Source organism: Protobothrops mucrosquamatus, unplaced genomic scaffold, assembly GCF_001527695.2.
Source record: "Protobothrops mucrosquamatus isolate PMUCROS unplaced genomic scaffold, P.Mucros_1.0 scaffold78, whole genome shotgun sequence".
Lineage (NCBI taxonomy): Eukaryota > Metazoa > Chordata > Lepidosauria > Squamata > Viperidae > Protobothrops > Protobothrops mucrosquamatus.
Genome location: NW_015386455.1, coordinates 2,618,883 through 2,645,223, shown reverse-complemented (window position 1 = coordinate 2,645,223; position 26,341 = coordinate 2,618,883). Strand labels below are relative to the sequence as shown.

At 36.7% G+C, this 26,341-nt stretch overlaps 1 protein-coding gene across 4 annotated transcripts in view; it reads right to left on the bottom strand.

Moving 5' to 3' along the window:
• PCNT (pericentrin) overlaps nucleotides 1–26,341 on the bottom strand; it is a 123,257-nt gene that overhangs the window by 80,993 nt on the left and 15,923 nt on the right. For 3 of the 4 annotated variants that reach the window (XM_015812329.1, XM_015812333.1, XM_015812332.1), the window contains exons 11-18: nucleotides 25,049–25,287; nucleotides 20,799–21,265; nucleotides 13,714–14,257; nucleotides 12,624–12,845; nucleotides 11,421–11,566; nucleotides 8,317–8,543; nucleotides 2,411–2,601; nucleotides 207–369 (exon numbers count right to left, since the gene is read on the bottom strand). In XM_015812329.1, the coding sequence (XP_015667815.1) occupies nucleotides 207–369; nucleotides 2,411–2,601; nucleotides 8,317–8,543; nucleotides 11,421–11,566; nucleotides 12,624–12,845; nucleotides 13,714–14,257; nucleotides 20,799–21,265; nucleotides 25,049–25,287 (2,199 nt within the window). The remainder of the gene's footprint in view (nucleotides 1–206; nucleotides 370–2,410; nucleotides 2,602–8,316; nucleotides 8,544–11,420; nucleotides 11,567–12,623; nucleotides 12,846–13,713; nucleotides 14,258–20,798; nucleotides 21,266–25,048; nucleotides 25,288–26,341) is intronic. The other variant, XM_015812331.1, reaches the window with a different exon arrangement.

The following is a 26,341-nucleotide window of genomic DNA, read 5'->3' as shown; positions in this document are numbered from 1 at the left end:
AAATTATATATAATATAGAGTCAAGTGAAAACTTTAGCAACTGGGAAAAAGTGTTGTAGAAGCAAAATCCCAGTATTTATTCAATGTTTATGGCTCCCTACTTGCTAAGAATTTTCCTCCTCTATATTTGGACATGTTTTTTTCTTCATGTAATTGTGGCCACGTCCATAGTCCATTAGTAGGCAGTTTNAGTTTAGCTTGCTTACCTTTTGCTTTATGAAGCTCTAATACAAGTTGATTGTGCACTTTATTCTCTTCATTAAAACAGTCCATTAATTCATGCTCTTCGTGAAGCATTTGGCATGCTTCCCAATTCTTATTCTTGCATTCCTCTTTAATATTACTATGGATATTATGCATTTCCTCCAGCTTTCAAAAAAAAAAGAAGAGATTTAAAAGACAATGAAAGTACGTACTCTGAGAGGCAACTTGAAGTCTTAGATTGCACCTAGTCCCCAAATCCCTCTTGTACAGCTGTCACCTGAAATCATTATCAAAATCTGGTAGCAAATTACTAAATAGTAGCACAATTCCTAGTGATCTTTGGCAGGAAACAAAGCTTAATATATCTATAATCCTGATTTCCCCTGTCCCCTCCCAAGAACCCAATGAAAGAAAGGATAAGAAATCCTAGCCCTGTCAGTAACATAAACACATCAGCATTTTGTAAATATTTTAAATTTAAGAACCTTCAAAGGAAAGATATTAAATTTTAATGAAGTTTCATCTATACTCATTGTAAGAAAATATAATTTTCTTATATAATAACAATTTCTAGGTAGGAAAATGTATATATATCAGGGGTTTCAAATTGCAGGTTGTGACTCCTGGGAGACTGAGCATCAGGTGTGTATGTCACAATTAAAATAATGCCTTAGGCATGGTGTCATGTTTGGACTTTGGAGTATTAGTAAGGTAAGAATATAAGTATCCACATTCTTCCTTTTCAAAGCAGAAAAAAAGAGTTTCTAGGGTTTTATGAACCATCACCAAGATTAAATTCTATGTTATATTATAAAATGTTGTTTGAAATGAATGTTTACACTTCCATAATATTTTTATTATGCAAAATGTTTAATATATCTGTTAAATTATAGTTATATCTAAAATGCCAGTAGTTTTGAAAATGTTAAAGTACTAAAAGTAAAGTAAAGCTACTAATATATTTAGTGGACTGGAATTTTAATGCAATTGAAACGAAAAATTTCAATTTCTTAAGAAGTATAAGTGATATTTAATCATATGGCAAAGCATTATTCAATAATGATTCATAGATACTAATCAATGATAGTTGGGTTTCATGTATCTCAGAATTCTCAATTGATGTGCCATGCAATAATTATACTCTTTAGAATGTCTATAAAAGTATTAGTAATGTTGGGTAATTTTACTTGCTATGTTTTATAAAGCTACAGAGATTTTTCACTGTTTTATTTAACCATATTGCTGAGCATGTAGTTACTTGGTTCACTTACAACGATTTATTCAGCGATTGTTCAAAATTCACACAATACCAAACAAAGGGACAATTTACACTCAAATTTACAGATGCTGCAGTGCATCCATAGTTACATTATGATAATTTGGGTGCTTGGCATTCCACCTGCCATTCTGACCAACTACAAGGACACTGCAACTGCCCCACTCAACTATCTCCGCTCCACCTCTGCTCCACTGGATCCCAAAGGCCCTGGGTCTCTTCCCCACTCATTCATGTCTTACTCCACTTTGGAAAATCACACCCTTCTGAGATCCTGAGAATGGTGCTCATTTCCAGAATGCCACCCACTTCTGGGATGGCTCTAGATGGCTCTGTAGGAAGGCCCTGTGTCACATTGGCTGGGTGCTCTTTCAAGAAAGATGATCTTCAGAAGAGGTAAGTTGGAGCAAGGCGTGATGGGATAGGGAGGAATCTCAAGGCCTATGGGACCCAGTAGGGTGGGAAGCTGTACAAGGTTGCCTCAGAGTAGAGGAAGCCCTGGAGGCCTAGCCCACGCCACGTATGAGCTAGTAGGGTGCTGCAGTGTGGGCCTATGCCTATACCGGGTCTACCAGGAACCCACTCCCATCCCGAGGCATCCTGCAGTCTGCTTTACAACCACAATAGACTGAGCAGAGATTGTGGTCTTTAAGCAAGGCAGTCATGCAGATGCCTCACTTAATGACCATAATTTATCACTGTAATTCCAGGTTCAATTGTGGTCATAAGACAAGGTTAAAGTGTTATACTGAAGACTGTTTGAGATGCAATAACGAGAACTATACATAACAGAAGCACATCGGTTCAAGAACTTATATCCAGTTCCTTCCTTCCATGAGTATGAAAGAATAGGTCTTCAGCACTGCTTGGCTTCCCATACTATTAATATATAAGATTTGATTACTGCTTAACTAAATAAAAATATTTTACTTGTTTGGTTGATTCAGCATGCATATCAAGAAGTTTCTCCACAGTGATATATAAACAATGGCAGATTTTTTTAATCCTCTCTTCATTTTCAAATATAAGTTCAGGATTTTCAAAAATACTTTCACATAAATGCTCACTCAGTTCCAAAGAATGAAAACTATGTTCCAGTAGAGTTTGATCAGGAACTTCACCTATTAAATTGATAATAATAAATTGATTAATTTTAAAATGCAGGTTTAAAAAACATAAACAACATTTTGTTATACTTCACTAATAATTTTATAAACCAAGTTACAATTCAACTGAATTAAAATTATCACAGAATTTTCATTGTGCAGAAAATAATTCAGCATCTATAGAATCACACTTTTTGAAAGTTACCCGTAACTTTCCTGCATTTAAAATATTCAAGCGATTCTGTTCTGACTGTTCTATGCTACTTGTTGTTCTTTATACATTTGTATCTACAATTTAAACTGTATCTGCAGATGTTAATTTTTACTGCTATTGACTGGATTTTATTGATTTTAGTATATTCTTTTTTGTACATTTATTATATTGCTTGGTGGCTTTTTTATTCCCCAGCGCTTCTTTCTGCACATTCCAACAGTAAAACCTTTGATAAACTCCAGTTATGGCTGCATAGGAGGATCCCATATAAGGTATGGATACTTCTTCATTCTCAATCATGATGACCTTCATAATGATTCCTTAAAATCTGATTTAGAGGGTTTAAATAAATTTATGCCCATGTAAAGAATTTCATTTAGAGCTAGGTATAGATTATTCTTCATGTTTTCTGTGCTTTACAACATCAGGTGGAGAATAAATTGAACCCTTGGTGAAAGAATATTCTAAGTATTGACCAAGAATGATAGTTGGGACTTTCTGTGAGGCACTTGACTAGACAATGAAAGATGGACTTAAGAGGGAAGGGTTAACTGCATCTCTTCTAGCTTAGATCTACGATTTCCCCCTGTCCAATGGAGGAAATTCCTTCCCATCAGACTTCATCAATAGCAACTAAGTTGCAAATGAGATGGGAATGGGACAATTTATGAGTTAGCATAAGTGACTCACGTGTACATACAGGTAGTCCTCGACTTTCAACAATTCATTTAGTGACTGTTCAAAGTGACTTATGACCATTTTTAACACCACTATTGCAGCATCCCTCATGGTCAATTCAGATGCCTGGCAACTGACTTATATTTATGATGGTTGCAGTGTCCCGGGGTCATGTGATTACCTTTTGTAATCTTCTGGCAAGCAAAATCAATGGGGAAGCCAGATTCATTTAACAATCTTGTTACTAACTTATCAACTGCAGTGATTCACAACTATGGCAAGAAAAGTTGTAAAATGGGGCAAAATTCACTTAACAAATGTCTCACTTAGCAAGAGAAATTTTGGGCTTGATTGTGTTGGTAAGGGAAGGACTATCTATATTGATCAGATATTGCTTTTATTTTATGGTCCGCTGTTATATCTCTGGTTTTGTTTTTCAACCCAGGATATGAATTAGTTATAGCTAATCATTTAAATCCCCTTCATGGATTACTGCCTTGGCGTGGCAAAGGGGCTTGCGTAACTCAATGAAGCTATGAGCTATGCCATGCAGGCCACCCAAGACGGACACGTCATAGCAGAGAGTTCTGACAAAATGTGATCCACTGGAGAAGGAAATGGCAAACCACTCCAGTATCTTTGCCATGAAAACCCCATGTACAGTACCAAAAGGCAAAAAGACATGACACTGGAAGATGAGCCCTTCAGGTCGGAAGGTATTCAACATGCTACTGAGGAAGAGCAGAGGGCTAGTACTAGTAGCGCCAGAAAGAATGAAGCGACTGGGTCAAAGCTGAAAGGACGCTCAGCTGTGGTGAAAGGAAACTCCGATGCTGTAAAGATCTATTCTCCATAGGAACCTGGAATGTAAGATCCATGAATCAAGGCAAGCTGGATGTGGTCAAACAAGAAATGACAAGACTGAACATCGACATCTTAGGAATCAACTAACTAAAATGGACAAGAATGGGTGAATTTAATTCAGAGGATCATCAGGTATACTACTGCGGGCAAAAATTCCTCAGAAGAAATGGAGTAGCCTTCATAGTAAATAAAAGAGTAGGAAAAGCAATACTGGGATACAATCCCCAAAATGACAGAATGATCTCAGTGCGAATCCAAGGCAAACCATTCAATATCACAATAGTCCAAGTCTATGCCCCAACCACTGGTGCTGAAGAGGATGAAATTGACTGGTTCTATGAAGCCCTACAGCACCTTATAGAATCAACACCAAAAAATCATGTCCTTATCATCATGGGGGGATTGGAACGCTAAAGTAGGAAGCCAAAAGATAAATGGAATAACAGGCAAGTTTGGCCTTGGAGTACAAAATGAAGCAGGGCACAGGATGATAGAATTTTGTCAAGAGAATATGATGGTCATAGCAAACACTCTTTTCCAACAACCCAAGAGACGGCTCTACACATGGACATCACCAGACGGTCAACACAGAAATCAGATTGACTATGTGCTCTGCAGCCAAAGTTGGAAAAGCTCTATATAGTCAGTAAAAACAAGTCCAGGAGCTGATTGTGGCTCAGATCATGAGCTTCCTGTTGCAAAATTTAGGCTTAAATTGAAGAAAGTAGGGAAAAACACTAGGCCACTCAGGTATGAACTAAATCATACCCCTGATGAATATATAGTAGAGGTGACAAATAGATTTAAGGAATTAGATCTGATAGACAGAGTGCCTGAAGAACTATGGACGGAGGTTTGCAACATTGTACAAGAGGTAGCAACTAAAACCATCCCAAAGAAAAAGAAATGCAAGAAAGCAAAATGGCTGTCTGAGGAAGCTTTGAAAATAGCTGAAGAAAGAAGGGAAGCGAAAGGCAAGGGAGAAAGAGAAAGATACACCCAATTGAATGCAGAATTCCAGAGAATAGCTAGAAGAGATAAGAATGCTCTCTTAAATGAACAGTGCAAAGAAATAGAAGAAAACAATAGAATATGGAGGACCAGAGATCTTTTCAAGAAAATTGGAGATATGAAGGGAACATTTCATGCAAAAATGGGCATGATAAAGGACCAAAATGGCAGGGACCTAACAGAGGCCGAAGAGATTAAGAAGAGGTGGCAAAACTACACAGAAGAACTATACAAGAACGAGCTTAGCGTCCCTGATAACCACGATGGAGTGGTCACTGACCTCGAGCCAGACATCCTAGAATGTGAAGTGAAATGGGCCTTAGGAAAGCTGAGCAACAACAAAGCTAGTGGAGGTGACAGTATTCCAGTTGAGCTACTCAAAATCTTAAAAGACGATGTAGTAAAAGTGCTACACTCAATTTGCCAGAAAATTTGGAAAACTCAACAGTGGCCACAGGATTGGAAAAGGTCAGTTTACATCCCAATTCCAAAGAAAGGCAATGCCAAAGAACATTCAAACTATCGCATCGTTGCACTAATTTCACATGCAAGTAAAGTTATGCTTAAAATCCTACAAGCTAGACTCCAGCAATATGTGGATCGAGAACTTCCAGAAGTACAGGCAGGATTTTGAAGAGGCAGAGGAACTAGAGATCAAATTGCCAACATATGCTGGATCATGGAGAAAGCTAGGGAGTTCCAGAAAAACATCTACTTCTGCTTCATTGACTATGCTACAGCCTTTGATTGTGTGGATCACAACAAATTGTGGCAAGTTCTTAAAGAGATGGGAGTACTGGACCATCTTATTTGTCTCTTGAGAAACCTATATGCAGGTCAAGAAGCAACAGTGAGAACTGGACACGGAACCACTGATTGGTTCAAAATTGGGAAAGGAGTCCGGCAAGGCTGTATTCTGTCACCCTGCCTATTTAACTTATATGCAAAGCACATCATGAGAAAGGCAGGGCTAGATGAATTAAAAGTTGGAATTAAGATTGCCGGGAGAAATATCAACAACCTAAGATATGCAGATGATACCACTCTAATGACAGAAAGTGAAGAGGAACTAAAGAGCCTCTTGATGCGGATAAAGGAGAGTGCACAAGTTGCTTGAAACTCAACATTAAGAAAACCAATATCATGGCATCCAGCCCTCTCAATTCCTAGCAAATAGATGGGGAAGAAATGGAGGTACTGACAGATTTTATCTTCCTGGGCTCCAAGATCACCGCAGATGGGGACTGCAGCCAGGAAATTAAAAGACACTTGCTCCTGGGGAGGAAAGCTATGGCAAATCTAGACAGCATACTAAAAAGCAGAGACATCACCCTGCCAACAAAAGTACTATAGTCAAGGCCATAGTTTTCCCAGTTGCAATGTATGACTGTGAAAGTTGCACCATAAGAAAGGCTGAGCGCTAAAGAATTGAGGCCTTTGAACTATGGTGCTGGAGAAGACTCCTGCGAGTCCCCTGGACTGCAAGGCGATCAAACCAGTCAGTCCTAGAGGAGATCAACCCTGACTGCTCTTTAGAAAGCCAGATCCTGAAGTTGAAACTCAATTACTTTGGCCACCTAATGAGAAGGAAGAACTCACTGGGGAAGCCTAATGCTGGGAAAGTTTGAGGGCAATAGAAGAAGAGAATGAAGTGGCTGGATGGAGTCATTGAAGTAGTAGGCGTGAGCTTAAATGGACTCCAGAAGATGGTAGAGGACAGGAAGTCCTGGAGGAACGTTGTCCATGGGGTCGTGATGGGTCGGACACGACTTCGCAACTAACAACAACAATCATTTAAATTCATTCATTCATTCATTCATTCATTCATTCATTCAATGATTAATTTATTTGTTTACTATGGGTGGCATACAAAACTAGAAAAAATATAAAAACATAAAATTTGACAGATAGCTCAAGTTAAAATCCAAACTGATGTTTAAGGCCTTATCCTTCTACAGTCTATATAACATACCCTCTCCTCTCAATCAGTATGCTAAAAATCTACAAAGCTGATTCAAATAAATCTGGGGAAAAATTAATATAGCAAGGAAGAAATAAAAGTGGGACTATGTAATTCCAAGTTCTGCTACCTGCCTGATAAAACCCAAGAAAAAAGTAATGCTATATATTTGAACAGGCTCTAGCAAAGACTAGTGCATAATATATTCATCGGCAAGAAAAACAATCAACATAAATTCCTAATCTGGATATCATAGACTGTTGTTTTTGTTCTCAAGTCATATTTTTCTGACTAGATTCTCTTCTTCCTTTGTTCTGCCATTGCTACTTTAATTATGGCTGGCAGCTCTGCCGCTAAACAAAGTGGTTGCTAAGTGGAAAATCACCTGACCGTGACTGGGCTGGGAGAAGGGTCTGCCTATAGAAATGGTTTGCTTTTCTTCATAGAACCCCCTTGCAGAGCAGAAATTGGAGAGGAAGAGATTTCAAGAGAGTAAGCTATTTGCTCTTCTACACATGTGACTCTGCCAACAGCAGGAAAGTGTTAGGCAAATGACAGTCTGCCTGCCCTACACAAAGCTCTTGCTCCCCCCCTTCAGAGTGGAGTTACCGGAGAGAAAGAGATTTTAAGAGAATACTTATAAACTGTTGTGTACAGTGTGCCCAGGGCTGCTAGCCCGATTGTATTGCTTTCAATGTGTAGAAGAGCAAACAAACTTATTTTCTTGCAATCCCTTTCCTTCCAATCTCTCTGCAAGGGGGGGGGGGAACCACGGGGAAGGAATAGGACAATGCATACTGAATGTAATGGCAATCACATGAGTTAGGGATACCACAAGGGTTGTAATTGGGCAAAGAGTTTTTTCAGCACAATCATATCTTAGAACAGTCACTGAACAAATGGTTGATAAACAAAAACTACCTGTACAGCAAAGCTCTGGAAGATAGCAAGAGCACAGTTGCAGAATTCTATCAAAGACTTTATTTTCCCTTCAAGTTATTACCTTGACAAATTCTATTGTTTTTCTTTAATTTCCATTGCTCTATTGTTTTCAATGGGTGTACAAGTACAGTTTCTTCAGATATGATCCCTTGTGACTCTCCAGATGCCAAGCTGTCATCAAGACAAAGGCCAATTTTCTTGCAGATAAGATCTTCCATATCTTTTGCGGACTGCACCATTTTCAGAAGTAATTTCAAAGCCTGCTGACAAGATTCTTGTAGTTTATCCCTACAACAAAACATTATAGATTGAATTGTTCTGTTTGCCATTTCCACTGATTACCTCTTCTCCCCACAATGATTTCTTCCTTATTAGAAAACAGGAAGCAGATTAAAACAAAAGCAAAAATAAATGTTCAAATATTATGTATTTATAAGTAGTCATACAGGAAAGGCTAAAATAGATGTAATTCTCATACCATTTCTCCCAGAAATTATCTCTAGTCAAGAGCTGTTGTAAAATAAAATTGAAAATAACTTTTTTTCTAATTTTGTATTTTATTTTTGTATCTAAAATTACAACTTTGGATGCAAAAAAGCAAGCAAGATAAGTCATATTTCAACTAAAATTATTCTTCCTACCAACACACAAAAAAGGTTAAAGTTTAGATATGCATATCATCCAGTTGACTCATTCTACATTGAGTTGACAGAAAAATACAGAAATTTAAGTTTTACAAATTACACTAAGCTGTAAGGGTGGATAAAGATATTTTTCACTTTCTTAGGAAACTGAATTAGTAGACCAAACAATTCAAGGTGGTATGCAGCATCCTACTGAATAGCACCAAGGAACAGAATGCAAGGAATAGTTAATAAATAAGGGCAGAAAAGCAAAGTTACTCCAGGCTTTCCTATTAATAACTTCCATTAAGCATACTATATATTTTAGTTATGTTACTACTTAATCCTTTAGCATAAAATTTTCTTTTCTCCATTTGGTAAAAATGTGCATCTTTCCTTGTAATTTCAAAGATTTCCAAAGTAGGCTTATGCACCTTACCAGTTGATTTATAACAGCTTAATATCCCTTAGAGATTAGTTATTGCTCTTTAGTGTTTAGGCTATCACTTGGAAAACCATTGAGCAAGGTTTTCAAATTGGACTGAGGGGAAAAACTCTCATGTAGGAATGACACCATGGTCCTTAGGTTGATTGTCTCCAGAAACCACGATGGGAAATTAGAATTAGAATAGAATTATATTAGCTTCATCCCTTATTCTTAAAAACTTTTCGAAGCAGACTGAGGAGAGATATACATGAATACTTTTGAGCATGGATCTTTTCCAGTGTATTTGTACTTAAAGCAGCTGGATATATGGTATCAAAAAAGACCTGCAAACTACATAATTAGCAGTGACAAAGAGCTGATAAAGGTAAATCCTAATTTCACTATCATCTCTTAAATGCTTAGGTGTTCACATAGTTGTGGATTATTCATTCTACTACTATATCACACAGTTGTGTTTTTATCCTTGCTCCTTGACAGGCGTGACATGAATTTTCACCCAACTCAGTTTTATTTGTTAGACTATTCTTTTAATGCTATCCATTCATTATACCAGAGGTCCCCAACCTTTTGGGCACCAGGGACTGGTTCCATGGAGAGAGGTTTTTCCTAGGACCAGAAGGTGCGTGGTTTTGCGTGCTGCCTGCATCCCATGGATCGGGCTTTGCTTGTTTGTGCGGCCCAGTTGCTGGCATGCCACGGCCCAGTACTGGTCCACGGCCCGGGGGTTGGGGACCCCTGCATTAAATCATTAAATCAGTTTACTATGTTGAAGATCTGAAAGATCAGAAAAATGGTATGATGATTTTACTTGGGCTAAATCAGATTCTGCATCTTTTACTACTGTAGTCTCTACTTTCTACCAATATATTTATATTAGAAGAAACATTAATACACTATAATCTCTAAGCTCGTCTTTCCCAAAAAATGGCATATTGGTCAACTATGTCATATAGTTAAAGATTTAAAGAAGTATTTTGATTTCTAAGTTTCATATAATTCTGGAATAGAATATTAATAATCCCGCCACCTCTCCTAGTATGTTCTGCATTATTTCATAGTGTTTAGATTAAAGTAATGTTAAATATTAAATATTAACATATATTGTGATTTCCCTACAAATTATCTTCAAATTCTGAAATGATATCAAAATTATTACATTGTATTGCATTACTAATATTTAACATTAAATGGGTTTATTGTTGGCAAATATATTAGCTTTAATATTCTCTATCATACATACCTGCCCGTCACACTATTCTCCTTCAGGTTAAGCAGTATTAGGCAAAGAATTAATAAGCACAAGAAATTAAACGGATATAGCAACAAAAATATTTTTTACTAGATCTAGTTGACACCAATACCATTTGTACCTCTATACCTTTCTGTTCTTGAACAATTCTCTCTTCCAGCACATGCATAAATCAATTCCTTTTTTTCTTTAAATTTCCTCTCCTTGAATGTCATTAATGCTATCCAGCTACAAGTTTCTTGATTTTCTTGACCTCCCCCTCGTTCTTCCTTTATATATGCTCAATGTTCTGCAATTTGATTCATTTTTATATATGATCAAATTACTTCGATGTATTTTTACTATAGTAATCATTAATTCATTCTTCTATTCATTCTTGACCTTCTCTCTTCTTTTGCTAGACATTTTTAAGTAACTCATTTCAACTTACTTTTGTTTGTCCTAATACTGTATATTCCATGTCCACATCCATTTTAACAAACATTCATTTCTTGCACAGGTCACATATTACCCCAATACAATTCTATCAGTAATTGTATGCAAAATATATTTCCCCAGGTTTAATACACATTTTACCAAAATATATAGTTTACTTGCTCTATTTTTTTCCTTTTATTTATGACTTGAAATTATTCATTCCACTTTCATCAATATAAATAACTTGATATTTGATATATTAATTCTCAGACCCATACAATCTAACAAGTTAATATTAACTGCAAATCATTTGGGTTCTTGGCCAACAAGACTACATCATCTATATACAAAATAAGCATACATGTTCATAGTTTGTTTACGTTATATAAAATCCAAAATGTACTCCAGAATGTTTCAAGTGTTCAAACCTTTCATTCCTGCAACTGTCAATATCAGATCTCAACAAGGCTATAATATTTTCTTCCTGATTCTCTCTCTCTTGTGGATGTAAGTTTTTAAATTCAGTATTGGCCTCTTCCATTTCTTTCTTTAAAAAAATGATTTCTTTCTCCAACTATGGAAAAAAACCAACAGTAAAGATAAATAGGTTTTGCTAAGCATGCAGCTATCCTACTCAATGCATTATGTTTTTATATACCAAAATATTAAAATGTATTTTCATTGCACATGCCACATAAAATTAAATGAATAATGTTAGGGAAATTTGGAAGATAGCTAAAATATTGAAATATATCTACATTTATGCTTTAGGCTTGAGTGAATGACTTTTTTGTGGTCAAAATTCACATATATTTTAAAATCAGTTACCAAGAACAATAGCAAGCATGTTCAATGTTACTGGGATAGAGCCAGAATTTCTGGTAATGTTTGCGTTTTTAAGATTCTACAACAGCAAAATACACACATACACAAGAAAAATATCCCTCTGGAATTTAAAAGAGGTTTAAAGCCCTAAAAATAAACTTTTTTTTTTCAAAGTTTGATTGAATAGTTTATTATTGTACTTTGAATTACTTATATTAATTGTTGGTATTATTTTATTTGTATTTCTTGTTTTTTGTTATATGCGACTTGCAACTAGTGAAAGTTACAACAGACCTACCAGGGTTACTTACGATCTGTAGCCCCCCCCCCATGTGATTGCATTTTGGGTGCTCGGCCACTGGCCCATTTTTATGGCTGATTGTAGCATCCCACAGTCACACTGAGGTTTATGACTTTTTTTGCAGGAAACCATATGTATTGCTGGTTTCCAGCAAAACCTACCCATTGTGAACAATGGATCTGATTAATAACTGCCATGTTCATTTAACAACTGCAGTGATTCACTTAACAACCACCACAAAAAAAGGTCTTAAAATTGGAGGTAGCCATGTAGTGACCCGCTTAACAACCAGCATGACTTACTACTGTAATTCCAGTTGTAAGTCAAGTTTTACCTTTACTTATGCTTTTTTTCAAGAAAAGTTGGTAAGTAAGAGCAGCAAAACTGACCACTTCTATTATAGTTTCTTAAATAGGTAGTTGCAAGTTATAGAAAAGTTATAGCAAAATAAAAAATGAGGTCCAAATGGAAATACAATTTTACTTTTTCAAAAAGCATTTTTCACCTGTTGCTTGTCTGACTTTATTTGCTCCAATTCTTTCTGAAATTGCTGAAATTTTTCTTTTTCTTTTTCAATTTCCACCAAATGAAGATCTTGAAAGCCCTGTACTGTTCTTTTATGTTCTTCTTCCATTTGAAGGATTGTTTTCTGCAAAACATCCAGGGCTTTATGATGCTCATCTCCAAACAAATGCATCTGTGTTTCTAGCTCTATAGTCAATTCTTTCTACATAAAATCAAAGATAATAATTCATCTTTCAAAAAAGAAAAAAGAAACAAAAAGTTGTTACCAGAAAAAAACAAAGTTAATTTTTTCCTATACTTAAAACACAATTTAGAGCTTGTTATAAACTAAGTACTACGTATTTATTTGGATGTACTGATGACTATCGAAAAAGAAAATATAAAATGAAATGTTAAAATTGCAATTAAAATAACCAGGTAAACCAATAACTTCATAATTAAAATTAACAGTTAAAAATCTCAGTTATAAGCCTCTCTTCTGAGGTACTTTATGAGTTATTATGCCTTTTGACTTTTGGGGATAGCATTCCAAAGAACAGGGGTAGCAGCAGCAGCAGACAAAGCTTGACTTTGAGTCACCACCAGATGACGTAGGTGGTCCTCCTTAGGCAATCTCCTTAATGTGTAAATTTACACACAAATTGTTGTTTTATCAAACAGCTTGGATGAAATATATAAAACCCTTGTTATTGTTTTATTACAGTACATCTCTTTAAAAGCCTGCCCTGGATTCCTCAGAGATAGACAATTTACATCTTTGAATTCTTAAATAAGGTATTTGAAAGAATGGTTTCTCAAATGCAAACAGATTACTGAAACCGTTACCATAGTAGCCAAAATGAACAGCCTAGTAAGTTTACTACAGATGAGATGTAGCCATTAATTCAATTTCTTATAGATGATAATATGTCCTGACCGTGGAACTAAGAACCAAAGATGCAAAACTGTGCACATGAGAAAAAAGGGGGTACTGCAATAGATAGTCACAGTGCAACTATGACACCAAGGTTGGCCTATATTGCTAAAATCAGAACTCAAAATCAATCACAATCTTTACTGTTCAATCGTACCTTATGAACACCTTCATGTTCAGCAGCCATTAATCTATGTTTTTCTTTTTGAACATCAGCGAGCTCTATTTTTGGATTGTCTTCACAAATCTGCAATTCTTCAGCAAATTTTGTATTTAATTCTTGAGCCAAAAACATTTCATTTTCTTTATCCTTCTGAGGTAATTGTTCTTTCAATTTTATCTGTAAACCTGCAAGAGCTTTCTTGTGCTCTTCTTGCAGGAACTTGATTTTAAAAAGGTATGTAGCCTCCAAACTATTCAAATCAGATAAATGCCTTGTCTCCAGCTGCGTAATGTGCGCTGGATTATTTATCTGGATATCAGCCACATGAGTCTCTAACCAATTTTGTTGTTTTCTTTCTAATGTAGATTTGAGAACTTCAATTTCGGCTTGCTGGCTGGATGTAAGGGACAAAATGTATTCCTTATTTTTCTGATGCAACTCTTTATTTTGAAGTTCTAGCTCATCAATATGCTTTTCCCTCAATTTCTGGAGAAGAATTTCATATTCTGTTCTGTTTTTTTTATTTTCTTCCAAAAATCTAGATTTATAAGGAAGCATACAAAATATATTACCAAAAATATAACAATGCAGATAACAAATAACATAATATTTTACTTCTGGGATGTTTTGAACATTATCTTAAAATGCTACTTATATTTCTTCTGCTTGTTACTATATGTAAGACAAAGGAAATCTGCTTGTTTACCTCTCTGTCCATCATCCATCTGCTATTTTCTGTTCCAAATTAGGTAATATTCCAGAAAGTATAGCCATCACTAAACTAATTGTAAAAAACAAGTCCATTAAAGCTATTTATACAACAGGTCCATGAACAGAAGACTGAGAAAAGACATGACAGCAGTTTTACAATGCTTGAAGGGCTGGCACAGGTAAGAGGGCAATGATTTATTCTCCACAGAATCTTGAGATAGGACAAGAAACAATGCCTAGAAACTTGCCAGATGGAGATCCGACCTGGAAATAAGGAGGACTTTTTTGAAAGTGAGAACTATTAAACAATGGAACAGCTTGCCTCCTGGAGTTGTGGGGACTCTGTGGATGAAGGTTTTCAAGAAAAGATTGGACAACAGTTTGTCCAAGATGGTATTAGAACTCCTGCTTTGGGCATGGGATTGGACTAGAAGACGCCCAAGATCCCCTCCAAATTTATGATTCTATGAAAGCTTGTTCCGTAAAGAATAAGATAGTAGTATAGTAGTCTTCTGCTGAAATCCAAAGACAAAAGATTATTTACAGGTAGTCCTTGACTTACAATGGTAATTGGAACTGAAATTCCCTTTGCTAAGCAATGCAGTCATAATGTGCAACTGTATCATTTAGTGACACTAGGCAAGGTATTTCGTGCCAGTTTTCCATAGCCAAGTCAGTGGGGAAGCTGCCAAGAAAGATGCAAGTCCCAGGTCTGCAGGCAGGTACAAAGCTGATGTTGGAGCGGGGGAGGGAGCCAGTTGGCAAGTCAGTATGTCAGGCAGGGGAGAGTGTGTGAAAGGCACCATGAGGGTAGGGAGGACAAACACATGATGAGTGCTTGGCAACCTATTTTATGAAGATGTTGCCAAGCACCCATATCATGACCACATGATTGCTGAGATGACCGAGGACCAGTTGCAACCATAATTTGTTCAGCCCAATCATAACTTGAAATGGTCACTGACCGAATAGTCATAGGTCGAGGACTACCTGTACGTTTTGTCTTTCTGATACTGTAGCACATATACATGCACACTTATATATAGATTTTAAGTATAGATTACAGATTTAATGGCAGTAATAATCTGCAAAACAAAATTCACCCTTAAATGTATTAATTTATTGATTAAATTTATTTGTCACCCATCTCACTGTGGAGCTACTTTGGGCAGCTTACAATAAAACAGAAAAAAATGATAAAAAATATAAAAATAACAATAGCAAAGGAATAAAACAATAAACAATGAAAGTACAATAATATGAAATTTTAAAAGATGGGTGGAGCAGGAAATGCGGGGGGGGAAGTGGGGTAAGCTAATTAGTCCAGTAGCTACCTCCAATTATGTATTGCCCTATTGGGTCTCCAGGACAACCAGCAGATTGTATTTAATGCCAGTTCTGTTTTCAAATCACAGGTACACAACACATGGTACTCTAGATGATGCTGAAGTACGATCTCTTTTTTGGGAAAAGGCTTTTCTCCACCTATTATCATTGAAGGCATATTTGGTGGGGATGTATGATAATGCCTTATTCTTGGCTATTTACAGCTAGACAGTAATTGGGTCTGGAATTTCCACTGCTAAGGAATGTGGCCATAAAGCACATTACATGACTACCTCCTGGCACTCCCCAATGAGTGTCTGTCATTAACTGAATTCCCCCTAGTTGTTAGGCAAGGACACACCCTGATTCAAACCATCCCCAGGTTGGCCCTCCCAGTCCCAAGCCTTAATAAGGGATTGCTTTCTCTTTACCCCCTTTCACCAACAATCTCTGCTCTTTTGACTGCCTTGTACTCTGCTTCTGCCAGCCCTGCTGCCCTACAATCTGTCACCCCCAGCTAACCCTTGCTGTTTTCTTCCTCCCACTGTTGATGAGGCATGCCCGCTCTGGCCCTTCTGCCCTTGTCCAAACTGCATGCAACCTTATTCAAAAATTGTGTGTAGCCTTCTTGAGAGGTTTTAGAAGGCTTCAAAACCTTGCAAGAAGGTCACACAGAATTTGGATAAATAAGAAGAAGTCCTAGTGCAACTAACAGCCATTTTGCGAAGGGCCAGGCAGGCCATAGCTCATCAGCAGTGGGAAGAAGACAACTATGAAGATCAGCTGGAGGTGGCAGGGCCAGCAGAGTGAAGGGCAGCTGAAAGGGCAAAGATTGGGGGAGGGGAGATTTGAAATGCCCTGCTGATTATAAGTGCAAGCAGGTTGCCAAATCTTAATTTTGATCACATAATGGCTGGGGCACTGCAACAGTTATAACTTCAGGAATTAGGCATAATCAGTCATTTTGGAATTTATTTTTCAAACTATGTTGTGCCCTTCATTTCTTAATCAATTTATAAGAATATTATCTCTATTAGTTAAAAGAAGCTCTCTTTAGTTACAGTCTATCACTCCTTTTTAAAGCTATACTCCATCTGTGAAATTCCTTTGTTGTTAAATGACAAGGAAGAGGGTTGCTGGTGGCAGCTAAAATAAGGAAGCATGGAAATATATATTTTAAAATATAAGGATAAAAGTTGTGGTCTTAATTAACTACTTTTAAAATAATGTGTAGCTCTGTATTGTTTTGTTGTAGTGGCTGAAACTTTCCGATTTTCTAGATGATTAGCTAGAACAGGGGTAGGCAACCCAAAACACTCAAAGAGCCACTTGGACCCGTTTCCCACCGAAAACAAAACATTGGGAGCTGCAAAACCCTTTTGATATCTAAAATGAAGATAACACTGCATATATCCTTTTTTACCTGGGTAAAGCCATAAGATAAAAACAAATAAGTTCGAACACCAGGATAACATTAAACCACGAACTGTTTAATACAAGTGCTGAGCTTTATATATATATATACTAGCTGTACCCGGCCACGCATTGCTGTGGCTCAGTCTCAATGCGCCATTGTGCATTCATCCCAAACAATAAGTTTGCATTTCTGCAATACTTTTCTCATGCCGGATGCTTTGGAAATGTTGCACATGGGAGTTTCGATGAATTGCATGTTCAATGGCAATTTCAAAGCGTCCAACAGATGGCGCGGTTTTTCAAAAAAAGCATGTTTTTACCTGTCACAGGTGTGACATCTATATAATAGTAGGTATATAAAAACACGCACGTATTCGAATGCAACGTTGTGTCAAAATTTCAAAGCAATCGGAGAAGAACTTTTGGAGATTTAAGATTTTGAACAAACGAACATTTACATTTTTATTTATATAGATATAAAATAAAGGTAAAAAAGAATATATGCAGTGTTATCTTCATTTTAGATGTCAAAAGGTTTCTCTCTCTGTCTCTCCTTCCTTCCCTCTCTCTTTCCTCTCCCCCTCTTTCTCTCTCCTCTCCCCCCCTCTCTCCAATCTTCTGTTCACCTGGCAAGCTGGCTTCAAGCTGTTCTCCAACAAGCTCAGGGAACCTCGGCTCTTTTATGACTCATGGACTTCAACTCCCAGAATTCCTGAGTCAGTATAGCTGGGCTAGCTAGCTCTCTCCTGCCCTTCCTGCTTCCTGCAGAGATGCAGCCAAGGCAGGAGCCCCGCCCAGTAAGCTTTTCAGCTCCTCGGAGAACATCGTGAGTCCACTCTCTTTCACACACACACACACAAACAACACACACACACAAAAACACACACATACAAACAGAGAGAGAGAGAGAGAGAGAGAGAGAGAGAGAGAGAGAGAGAGAGAGAGAGCAAGTGCCTCTCTCTGTCTCTGTCTGCAAATGGCAGAGGCTGGGAGCTGCAGGGGAAGGCTCAAAGAGCCACATGCGGCTCTGGAGCTGCAGGTTGCCGACCTGTGGGCTAGAAAAAGGGGGGAGGGGGAATAAATAAATAACATTCTATGACCACCAGAGGGAGCTACGAAGATGGTTAACTCTGAGCTGGAGACTGTCAAAGAGATTTGAAAAGTCCATAAAGAAAATAATTTATACCGTAAATCTGATAGATATGAATTATAGAGGATATTAAAAAAAGAACAAGAGTCATAATTAAGTGTAGAAAATCACCTACCGTGTAAACTTTACAAAGGCTGGACAACACAAAATAATTTAATTGTATCTCTGACCCCTAAATCCTCACTGTTTCCCCTGCATAGTTATTCGACTTTTGGGGCTTGCCATTCTGCTGGGGGGAGAGGGAACATACTTTCACTTGAGATAACTTTTGCTTTCTACTTTCCCTCTCCTGCCTCTATTACCTTGAGAAAGGAATGTGTCTCCCTTATCAGGGAGACGGTTACAGAGAAATGAAAGCTGGAGAAGACTTTGAGATCCGAGCCAACTGTACCAGCCGGCCAGACTTCGTGCCACCTGTGGATTGGCTGGATTTCAAATGGACATTATGACTTTGGTGGGAGGAGGAATATTGCTAGCTTATACTGTTTCCTTGGGTTTTCCCCCAGATCTCGCCTTGACTTCCCTACTGTCACTGACCCCTAATAAAAGTATCCTTTTGAGACAATGCCTGTTTCAAGAGTTCTGCTTCCTTGGGTGGTTAATTGAAGCTTTTATTATAATGATGGTTTGAATATAACCCTCCCAGTGCAACTGAAACAAGAGTGCCAAGTAAATTTATAACTCCTAAGATATTAACAAGGCCGAGAATCTTTTGAGAAAAAAAAGATATGATAGACATCTTAGAGAAGGATTTTTATTCTATGAGGATCTATGAGGTTAATCTACAATGTGCAAAAGAACAACTTTGGGATATTTTTTTATAGATAAAAGTTGAGAATGTTTTGAAGAAAAGAGACTTGACGGACACTTCTGAGAAGAAAAAGATTTCATTTCATGAAGATAAGCTGGAGAGAGTGACTTAAATTTAAGGACTTAATTAGTTAGGCTAGATTTTATAAGTTTGATATATATATTGAAAAAAAGCTTTAAGATAGTTTGCATGTATAAAATGAGTTTGTAAATGCATGTCTTCTCTATTTTTATGTAATGCTGAATAATTTGCAGTTTGCAAAATACGATTGCCTAGATTTGAAAATAAGAGAAGAAAAAGATTTACTCCGTAGGATAAATTTGAGAGAGAGATTTGAATTCAATGAGCTAATTGGAAAGCTCTAATGTAGTATTGTATTTTGGTTTCTGGGCTTAAAATCAAGAGGTCACTTGAATATTTTTTAAAATTAATAAAATATCAAAATTAGAAAAAGGTTTTTCTTCCTTTAGGATTAAAAAAAAAGATTAATGAGTTAACAGACGTATATATTATTCCCCACAGCAAAGAGAAGCAGAAATGGTCAAATTTATCCAAAGAATAGAATATATCTAACTTTGTTTCTATTTTGAAATTGCTTCCAGATTTTGTGCTTGCAATGAAAAAAGAAATGAAACTTTGATTTTATTTTTGCTAATTAGACAGGTTTGTTATAGAAATGGCTTGTACATATTGCTGTGTAACAGTAAAAAATTGTGGTTGTAATGTTGTTACCTTCCACTGTGCTAGTTGGAAATTGGTGTCTTTTTTTCTCCTTTTCCCTCTTTACACCATATATTTTTTCTTTCCCTCCCCCTCCTTTTCTATTACTTTTTTGAATTTTGCTTTGTATTTTATATATTTTAATAAACCAATAAGTTTGAAATGAAGGAAATAGGCATAATTAATATTCATTTTGCGACTACTACCTGTATATAGCCCATTTTCAAGTTACCCTGACACCGTTGGTGAATACTAGTAAGCTTTTAATGTTGCAACTGTGCTTTAAAGTATATTTATTATTTATGTAATTATTGTATTAATTGCATTAACTGTCTTGAATGCCATTCATTTATGAAAATGTGGTATATTTGTTACCGACAATGTGTGAAAAAGTGGCATGGTATAGAATGCCTAGGAAATCTATAGACTGTGTGACGTTTTTAGGTGAAGTACGAAATGTCTGTTTTTTAATAAGCTATATATTCCCTAGGCACTGTATATAAAAACTAAGCATTATGCAGAATAACAAGAATTATTTAGGTAAAGTATGACAATAGAATCATTTACTGAAAAGTAATCCTTTACTGTATAGGTGTGTGTGAAAATGAAAGAAGAAATGCAAAATAAAGTATAGGACTATCTTACAGAAAAAAAGGAGAAAAGGACCAGAACTGACCTACTTGTTGGAACAAGGCAGGCTAGAAGGTTATTTTAGCAGGAGTATTTCATACTTTGCCAGTTTGCCTTTTGGCATTACATAGAATGCCTAAGAAATGTGTGAAATATTAATGACATTTCATTTTTGGCATTCTATAAAATACCTAATGGTTAACATTAATTAAATAGCTAGATACTGCATATACAGTACAGGCTATCCTTTGGAGATGGTTATGAAAGCATTTATACTAAATGATCAAGATAGAACCAATAAGAAAAATTACAAACCTGCTTTGTGCTTCTTTATATTTAGTTTTATATTCTTCTTCTAAAAATTGTTTGGCTTTTTCTAATTCCTCAGCCATGAGAGTCTTTGTAGAAGATAATTCACTGTTACATTGAGCCAAAGTCTTTTGTGCATTCACTAAACTATCTTCTAACTGCCGGATAGTATTCTGCTGCTCCTTTAGAGTTTTCTCTAATTGTACAATTAGAGCAGCCTGCTGTTCTTGAAGGCAAATCTTTTCTGCTTCTCGAAGGTCAAATTGTTTTTGCCATGTTTGCTTCTCATATTCTGCCTTGTTCTGAAGCTCTTTACGAAGCAATAATATTTTTTCTTCAGTTTCTGCTACCAATATCTCCTTTTCAAGTCTCCATCCTTCAGCTTCTGCTTTATGAGTCTGTTCCACTTCCTGGAGCAATTTTCTAGTTCTTCTTAATTCAGCTGTATGATCTTCAATTACTTTATACTTAATCTATTAAATATTACACAACATCCATTAAGACCTAAGATACTCTAACTCAACACAAATTTCTTTAAATTTACACTTCAAGAGATCATTCTGCATTATTATATTTAAAAACTTTCTAAAATGTAAAATATATTGATTTGTATGAAAATGCTTATCCCCTCCAAATGCATACTGTAATACAATATTTTTACCTATAAATCAAGAGAATTGTGATTCTTGTAACTAATTGCCAGCATATATATATTTACTCAAGACATTGTAAAAACCATTAATGAGGATTCCCTGAGTACATTTCCTAAAAGCACTTAATATTCATTCAATCTCACTACTAAATCAGTCACCTAAAAATAAGTAGCTAGAATGACATTTCAATGAGCTGCAAGTTGACTTCCACTAAACAATGCATTTTGCTTATACTGATAATAGCTTAACTAGTCTATAATTGCCTAAACCCAGTTTTCTCCCATTTTTAAACATAGGGACAAATTTCATCATTTTGTCACATTCTCCAAGAATTTTCATAGATTGCACACAGTGGCTCTGAAATAATAACTCTAAAACGGAGGCAATGGAAAACCAGTTCTGCCAAGAAAACTGCAGGGAGTTGTCCAGATAGTCTGAGAATCAGAGAGAATGGAATGGAAGAAAAAAAAATATCAACAGAACTTTAACACAAATTCTATTTTTCAACAAATGACAGTAGAATTGAACTTTCACATTTTTCATCAAATCTGTGAATTTTTAAACATATGTTCTAGTAAAGTTTATTTTCCATCAGGCTGCATAGTTCCCAATATACTGTCATAACAATCCCTGTTTATTGTCCTGTTCATGTCCAGGTACTCGAAAGTACACAGGAGTAGAGACTTCTATTTTCATACACGAACATCTAATCTACTTTCTTTCTGCATTAGTAATCTAGATCAATGTATGTTGAAATATATACACTAAATGTTATTTTCTTCTACCAGTCCACCTTAGGTATTTGCAGGTTCTGGTAGTCTAATTAAAATTATGAAAGCAATATCCCATCACAAACTTTTTCCTTTTCACATGTGTACAGTATCATATTTCTTCTGTCATTTTTGCTCCACTCTCATCTACTGCTGCAACTCCAACAGATGAAAAAGTCTCCAATTTTACTGCAAAGAGATACAGATTTACATTCTTTTAACCACTAAAAAAAATCCCTTTTCTGGAATCATGCTCATTTTACAAGAAGGGATTATCCTTTGAAGGTTTTTGAGCAAATTAGCTTGACCAAAACAGGTAGCCCTCAACTTACGACCCCAATTGAGCCCAAAATTTCAATTGCAAAACAGTTGTGTTGCCCATTTTACAACTTTTCCTGCCACAGTTAAGTGAATCCCTGCAACTGTTAAGTTAGTAACATATTGTTAAGCGAATCTGGCTTCCCAGAACCTTGTCAGAAGGTTGCAAAAGTTGATCACATGATCCCACAGCACTGCAAATACATGCCAGTTGCCAAGCATTCAAATTTTGATCACGTGACCATGGGGATGCTGCAACAGCAATAAATGTGCAAAATGGTCATAAGTCATTTTTTCAGTGCTGTTGTAACTGTCAATGGTCAGCTGAGTGATGGAATCAAACAGATCAGGTGGGGAAGTTGCTGTAGAGCAGGGAGGCAGGTACCGGAGCAACAGCTAACTACTGCCTACACCAACTTGAACCACCAAAACTGACATCCAGTTATCTGCAGAACATAGTCTTTGAAAGCCATTAAGATTTCCTGGATTACAATTGCTGCCCCCTTCCCCTCCAGGGCCCACTCTGGGGTCATACTTGATGTCAAATTTGAAAGCCAGGTGAGCATATCTCAGGAAGTAGAATGGCCCTATTTGAGCAAATCCAAGTCTTATGCCAAATCAGGCTTCTCACCTATAAGATGAGGGGAGTCTGTTACACATTATGACATTTAAAAACACTATTCAAAGAGTAGGACCACTGAGGATCCAGTGACCCGGCATTAGGACTCCTTATACTGGTGTGTTGCCCACTTCTAGATTGTCACCACCTCTCTCTCTTCCCCCCTCCTCCCGTCACCATTCTGATACTACAACCCATCCTATCTCCTCCATCAATCACTCCCTCAAATCCTGGGAACCATCTATTGTATAATTATATATATCTTATATAAACATCTCCACAATAAACAATTACTGCCAACTATCAGTGCTTAGCATCTCTCCAATCTGCTTCTGCTGCAGCACGTTTAGCAGTTGCAGGAAACATCAAGTGGTTGCAAAGGCCACGCCATACATTCCTTATACCATTTGCTAAGGGCTTGAGCTACTTGTTTAATCTCCCAGTACACAGAGCCAGGACAAGATCTTAGCATTGCAACAAAGTGTCCCATAGGCAATCCCACAGGAAGTCCAGCAGGCAAATGTAATATTAGCATTAAAGATTTGTTGGGGAGATTAATGTACATGTTCTTTTATCAATAGAATTGTACTGTTGAGTGAGGACCTGAACAATTTGCAGCCAATTCACAATTGTATGATGAAACTAAAAATATGTATCTGAAAACTAATCAAATCAAAGGAAATGGAGAAAAAGAACAAGTGAATGAATTTGTGACAAATTTCTAAATATGGGGAAATGATGAAGAGATTTTAAAATTTACAAATGCTAGGGCAGGAGATTATCCCTTAACAATCACTCGTTCAATGACTGTTCAAACTTAAAGGCACTGAATGAGTGATACTTACATTGATCACAATGTCCCCATAGTCATGTTATTTATTATTTATTTTATTGTTTATTTATTATTTATTGTTATTTTATTGCATTTCTTTGCTCTGCTATTTGCATTTTGCCTGTGCCTTACCCACATATACAGGAAGTCAAACTTTGCCAAAATATTCACATGTGGGGTCTTTTTGGAGACTTGTTGCTATGTTGGTTGTACAACTCAATTGTATCCAGAAACTTATTTATTAAATCTTCATAGGGCAGAAATGGCTTTCTCTAGTTTTTGTTTCACCTTCCTTTGCATACAACTCGACTTATAACTGTCCGCTAATTATGGTGGTAAATCATTATGGTCACAGCAGGTCATTTTTGCAGTGATAATCAAGCAATTGCTATGGTCATAAAACAAACCCATTGTACACTATGGGGTGGGTTTTTCCCCCAGAAACTGGAAGTAAATGCCAGTTTCTGAAAAAATGTCATAAATTGTGGTCATGTGATTGTGGAATGCTACAAATTGCTGTAAATGCTGGCTGGTTGCTGAGCACCCAAAATGTGGTCACATGACCCAGGTGGAACTGGATATCATAACTGGATATCGGGGGTGGGGGGGTGGATGTCTATTGTAAGTTTAAACAATCGCTAAGCAACCAGTCATAAGTCAAGGGCTGCATATATCCAGACTCCTCTGTCTTGCCCTGATAAAAAAATGTTTATTCATTGACCTTCTTTGTCATTTGACTTTTAGCAAAATGTCTGCTAGTCAGTTTGCTTATTTCTATACCAGCAATAGCAATCTGAATAGAATATATTTAGAAGCTATATTAATGGTAATATCTTTGAGCTAGTTTCATCTTTAATAAAGCAATATTTTAAACTCTGAAATTAAATTGTTATTTTTTAAAACATTACTTATTTTCATTGACCCTTGATTGCACAGTAAACATTCACCTTGTTGGTAATTTTAAAAAATGGGATAGATTATTATTTTTCAATAATAAAGATAACAGATATGTTTAAACAAATTATTTCCTAAAAGCAGTATTTTTGCATTGCTCAGTTATATACCTGTTCCAATTCTTCTTTCACATTCTTTTCTTGTTCCATGCCGATTTCTTTTAATTCAGTATTTTTTCTCTTCAGTTCTTCTATTTCTTCTTGTTGACTAGAAATGGATTGCATCTCAAGCTGAAGACAACCCAGGTCATTCTTGTATTCATTCTCTAATAACAAGAGTCGCTCTGCCACCTCTGTTTCTATCTGACATGCAGCATCTTGAGCACTTTGTAGACGAATTTTAGTAATTTCTGAAAATGATAAAATGTTTTAAAGCACAGAAAAGAGGTTTGATAAACCAGCAGTCCCCGATCTTTCTGGCTCTATGGACTGGTAGAGGTGGCAGTAATGGAGGGGGAAGCAATGGTTTCACATGTGCAACTTAATTCTGTGCATGGGCAAATAAAGCTTCGCGTGCTCACCCACCACTTATGTAGACTGGTTCCCAAAGGCTTGGGGCTTGGGGACCAATGAGATAGACTGTAGTTGATACCTTCTCTTGTGAATTCTGAGACACTGTGTTATCACTTCTATTATGATGCAGTTAAAATCATTCATAAACCTAATTCTCTGATAAGAGTCAAATGTCAACCCACATGAAGTAGCTGGAGAATATTGGTTCTGTCCCAATGAAAGCCAATCTAGAAAAGTTACACTTCTCCAAGCTAAAGAGACAGTAGAGAAGATATATGTATCTAAAAGTATGCTGGAATTCTAGAGATGGGATTAATACAGGTCTTATTGTCTAAACCAGGGATCCTCAACCGTGGCCACTTTAAGACTTGTGGACTTCAACTCCCAGAATTCCTCAGCCAGTTTTGCTGGCTGAGGAATTCTGGGAGTTGAACTCCACAAGTCTTAAAGTGGCCAAGGTTGAGGACCCCTGGTCTAAACAATAAATTAGGAACACAATATTCTATTTTTATATCCTCCCTTCATTATTGTTATAAATAACTCAAGTCAGTGAACATACCTAATATTCCTTTCTTCTACCATTTCCCCCACAACAACAACCCTGTGAGGTGAGTTGGGCTGAGAGTGTAACTGGCCCAAGGTCACCCAGCCGGCTACTAAGAATTGCAGTAAATTTTATAAAAGGTTTCATGCAGTGGTCACGGACAAAAAATTATTTAAATTATCTAAGTTGAGAACGTTTTTACAGGGGTGTTTTAATAAATTTTTAGGGGGAACCAGGGTGGATGGGAGGGGGGAGGTTCCCCTTAGGTCAGGACCAGCCATGTCTGGGGGTAGCGATGGAGAAAGGGTGGGGGGAGAGGGTGGGGGGGTGAAGGAGGAGGGAGGAAT